Source organism: Setaria italica, chromosome II (genome assembly GCF_000263155.2).
Source record: "Setaria italica strain Yugu1 chromosome II, Setaria_italica_v2.0, whole genome shotgun sequence".
NCBI classification, from domain to species: domain Eukaryota; kingdom Viridiplantae; phylum Streptophyta; class Magnoliopsida; order Poales; family Poaceae; genus Setaria; species Setaria italica.
This window is the reverse complement of record NC_028451.1, coordinates 22,697,140-22,701,586: the sequence shown is the minus strand read 5'-3', so window position 1 is coordinate 22,701,586 and position 4,447 is coordinate 22,697,140. Positions and strand designations below refer to the sequence as shown.

The window sequence follows — 4,447 nt, the reverse complement described above, 5'->3', positions numbered from 1 at the left end:
TAGAAAGCTAGTAACTAGTAGCATCAAGCTTTTGCTGGTCCCCTAATCACGGCACTCACCCAGTCAGGCAGTCTCCCTTCCCTTCCTACCAAAGTCCTCAACTAGCCCACTTCCCACAGACCCACACTGCTCGAAATTGGCCTGCCTGATTTCGGCGGTGAATTTTATCCAAATTTGTTCCTCCCGGTTTAAAACTACTCCTCGAGAGCATTGTTGGTTGCCGCCGGATCCCCTATTGGCTGCAGTCCAACCATTCCTTTGTCCTACTATTTGTCTATGCAATGAAGATTTGAGGTGCAACCTTTTTCCACTTCAAAGTTCAATCCAAGCATGCCTTTGTCTCTTCCTTTTTCCTTTTCAATATTCCTTTTCCCCTAATAAAAATACTTGCACAGCACATCATTCCTCATGGGCCACTATTCATTCACAAAAACAGTGGCCTACTTTTGCCCCACGACCTGTACTAAATCAGGTGCCATACACATCGGCCGGCAAGTAGAGGATCGATGATGATCACACACACCTTTTCCCCTTTTGATCCCACCTTTCCACCCAGAATACCGAACAAGTTGGAAATCCATCCCGTATACTATACTATATACTCCGGCCCATCAAAATCCACTGGCCCCAACTCCAGCTGTTGCGCAGCACGACAACACTGTGCTGGATGCTGCCTGGAATCGGTAGTGTGGTGTGGTAATCTAATCTAATCCTTCCGGTGTGACGATTAACTGACGGAGGTGACGGAGGCATGCTTATCGCGATGTACCTTGTCTTACGTCGCGGATAAGCACGGGGGCCTCAGATTTTTATTGTTTGTTAGGAGTAAAGACGAGAGGAGGCTCCCGCTTCTTTCGTTGCTTGCGTGCTGCGTCTTCTCCCTCTCGTCTCGTCTCGTCTCGTCTCCAGCACAATCGGCAGCGCAAAGCGGGGATGGCGACGCTGACGGCTGACGCTCTCGCGCCACGCCCCACACCTCGCCCACTTGCTCCGTCCACCGAGGCACCGAGCTATCGGCACTCCATGACTTCTTTTCTCTTATATTTTAAGAGAGGGATTAGTTAAATCTTGCTGCCGTGAGCAAGCAAAGCCTTCTGCTACGTGGGAACCCGGCCCTGGAATTTCGGTTTCGTTCAGGGGGCAGATTTCGACTTCGTGTCATGAGTTCAGGTCACTGTTCTGTTGACTTGCGCTCCTGGTTAGCCGCTGGATATTTATCAGATGATGCCGCTGCCGCACTCATTGGTATTGACAAAGAACAAAGCGGATTGTTCTTCTTAATCTCGGCCTTGTTTAGTTAGGGAATTTGGGAGGTGCCAAATTACTGTTACAGCACTGTAGCACACTGTAGCGTTTCGTTTGTATTTGTGAATTATTGTCCAAATATTGACTAATTAGGCTCAAAAGATTCGTCTCGCAAAGTACAACAAAACTGTGCAATTAGTTTTTAATTTCATCTACATTTAGTACTCCATGCATGTACCGCAAGTTTGATGTGATGGGGAATCTTCTTTTTGCATAGTGTCAAAGTTGGAAGTTGGGAGTAACTAAACATGGCCCTCATCGCCTCCCTACACTTTTTGTACAATTTTTTTGAAAATCTTATGAGCAGATCAAAGCTCTCCCCACACCACTGTGACAAAAGTGACAATGACGCAAACACTGAACGGAAAATCGTTGGGGGCCCGAAATTCGCAGCCAAGACACTTGATTACACACAGCTTCTTTCCACTTGCGCGAGTTGCACGGAGCAACAGCGCCTTCCGGAAGAGCTCGTCCGGACCCCAGTTGCCCCGGCCAAGGCCTTGTTTAGTTGGGGAATTTGGGAGGTGCCAAATTACTGTTACAGCACTGTAGCACACTGTAGCGTTTCGTTTGTATTTGTGAATTATTGTCCAAATATTGACTAATTAGGCTCAAAAGATTCGTCTTGCAAAGTACAACAAAACTGTGCAATTAGTTTTTAATTTCATCTACATTTAGTACTCCATGCATGTACCGCAAGTTTGATGTGATGGGGAATCTTCTTTTTGCATAGTGTCAAAGTTGGGAGTTGGGAGTAACTAAACATGGCCCAAGTTGCTCCCGAGTCCCCAGCTTATCGCATTCCATCCTGTGGAGCTTTCACCGGGATGCGCGCCCCACCCCCGCCGTCGCATTCGCGTCGCCCGTCGCGCAACGGTGCAAGCGCGACGCCGGGGCCTTGTCTTGTTCCTTTGCATTTTGCTGGTGGATCCGTCGTGGCACCACGCCCCCATTGTCCCGCCGCGCGCCCGGTGGATGCGGATGGCATGAGTTGCTCCGGGCGGCGCCTAGATGACCAGCTGGTGGACGCGCGGCGCCATGGCCGCCGGCTCGGCCGCGGCGGTAGGGAACCATGGCTGCGCCGGCCGGTTGAGCTGGGAGGGCGGGGGCACCAGGGCCATGGCCATGGTCGCGGCCGCGGCCTCGCCTCGCTTCCGCCGCTTCGGCGAGCCGCTCGTCGAGCAGGAGGACGAGGAGGAGGTGGAGAAGGACGAGTCCGACGAGGTCGCAGGCTCGGGCGACTGTCTCTTGTCCCCGGCGGCTGCGGCGGCGGTGGCGGCCGCGATCTCCGAGCCGATGCGGAGCGGGAAGTTGAGGAGCGCGCGGGAGCCGCGCATGCGGTAGGCGGCGCGGTCGTAGGCGAGCGCGGCGTCCTCGGCGGTGTCGTAGGTGCCGAGCCACACGCGCGCGCCGTTCTTTGCCGGGTCCCTGATCTCCGCCGCGAACTTGCCCCACGGCCGCTGCCGCACGCCCCGGTAGTGCTTGCCCCTCGCCACGCCCACCGCGGCCTCCCCCTCCCTCCTGGGCGTCGCCGCGTCGCTGCTCGCGCTCGGCGTCATGGGCTCCGGCGGCTCCAGGAGGCCGAAGCCGTCGTAGGAGTAGGAGGAGTCCGGGGACGGGAGCGGCTCGGGCTTGACCTGCGCGAAGGAGCCGTCGGGGAGCCAGCCGGTGGCGAAGGCGTCCCGCAGCGCCTCGAACACGACCATGTCGTCAGCGTCGTCGGTGCGGAACGGGAGCGAGCCGCTCCACTGGTCCGCCACCAGGCTTCCGAAGCTCTCGCTCCGGCGGCACGCCGGCGGCTCCTCCAGGAGGTGCTGCCGGATGGTGTCCAGCACCAGCGCCTCCGACGGCTCCTCCAAGAGGTGCTCCCGGATGGTGTTCAGCAGCATCTCTTCGCTCTCTGTTCCGGGCTGGGGCTGGTGGCGAGCGCCCTCTCTGTTTAGCTGAGGAAACCCAAGTGAGCTGTGGTGTGGAGTGATCGAGTTGAACGGCGAGTTTTCAGCAGCGGGGGTGGGGTTATATAGCGGGAGGCGGGTTCACACGGGCGTCGCGGTTCGTTGAACTTTCCTGCCCTGGATCCACGTGATGGAATGGGGTTTCCAAGGGTAAAATAATCGCGGGTCCAGGCCCAGTTAGGCGACGCTAATGCTAGCGCTAATTCTAATCTAGTACGTACTCGAGTAGTGGTTTGCAGGGGAGGCCGCTTGGCGCTTGCTTTCCTCGCCCGGCCGTTGGTTGGGATTAGCAATCTCGTGGCTGGTGGCGGTGTGGCGTCAGCGATGAGGTCGTCGTCAGCTAAGGTGGTGGCCTGGTGGGGCGTGGCCTCTGGCCCGGTTCATCCCGTCGTTGGCGCGCGGGGATCGCGATCGTGTCGTGATGTCGTGCGTGCCGCGGCGCCTGTTGGGCCCGTGCCGTCTCGCAACGCATTCCTTTCTAGATGGGTCAAGCCGAGCTTCTCGCCTCGCCGGGCGGCATCGCATATCCTCCTCGCCCTCTCGGGTTTATTCACACAGCGATCCCGTGATGACCCTTTTCCATCGCTTTTATTGCTGATAAAATCAAGCTCTTCGAATCGGGTCTCTTCATTGTCTTGATTAGCCAGCTGACTTGTGTAGATTACACCGAGCCCCTGCATTTCTCTCGTGCTTACTTTGACGACGCCCAGCCAGCGAGATACCGGTGCTCCGTGGGAAATTCCTCCGCCGTAGTAACCAGATAACAGTGAAGGGAATCGACGACAGCCGGAGGAGCACTGACAAAGTGACAAGACCCAATGGATCTGTCTTCAATGTGGTGGCCCCGAGGCTTTGCCGTCGCAGGAAGAAATGGCGTGGAAGTCATGTGGTGCATTGCTTCTAGACCGTCTCGTGGCTGCACCCGGACACGAGAGGATAGCGACCGGGCACAGCTTCACTCGGGCCCCCCGAAGCCACGAGGAGAGACAAAAAAAAAAACAGTAGAGCTTTGAACGCAGGAACAGAGTACTACCCTGCATATGCAGCTTCTGAGTTCTGAACGAATGTGTAGCTTGCCTTTCACTTGCTGAGCGCTTTTTTTTTTTTTTTTTGAAAAAGGACACTTGCTGAGCTTCTAGTCTAGTAGACAGACACCGGCATCTAGAACCCAGCCACAGGCTCGTAAC

The 4,447-nt window shown here is 55.9% G+C and overlaps 1 protein-coding gene across 1 annotated transcript; it reads right to left on the bottom strand.

Moving 5' to 3' along the window:
* Positions 1-1,956: 1,956 nt before the first annotated feature.
* LOC101783166 (ethylene-responsive transcription factor 2) lies at positions 1,957-3,341 on the bottom strand (the record flags this gene model as incomplete). Its single annotated transcript, XM_004956349.3, has 1 exon — positions 1,957-3,341. A coding segment is annotated over one exon (1,029 nt), but the record flags the coding sequence as incomplete, so codon positions are not given.
* Between the last annotated feature and the right edge of the window lie 1,106 nt (positions 3,342-4,447).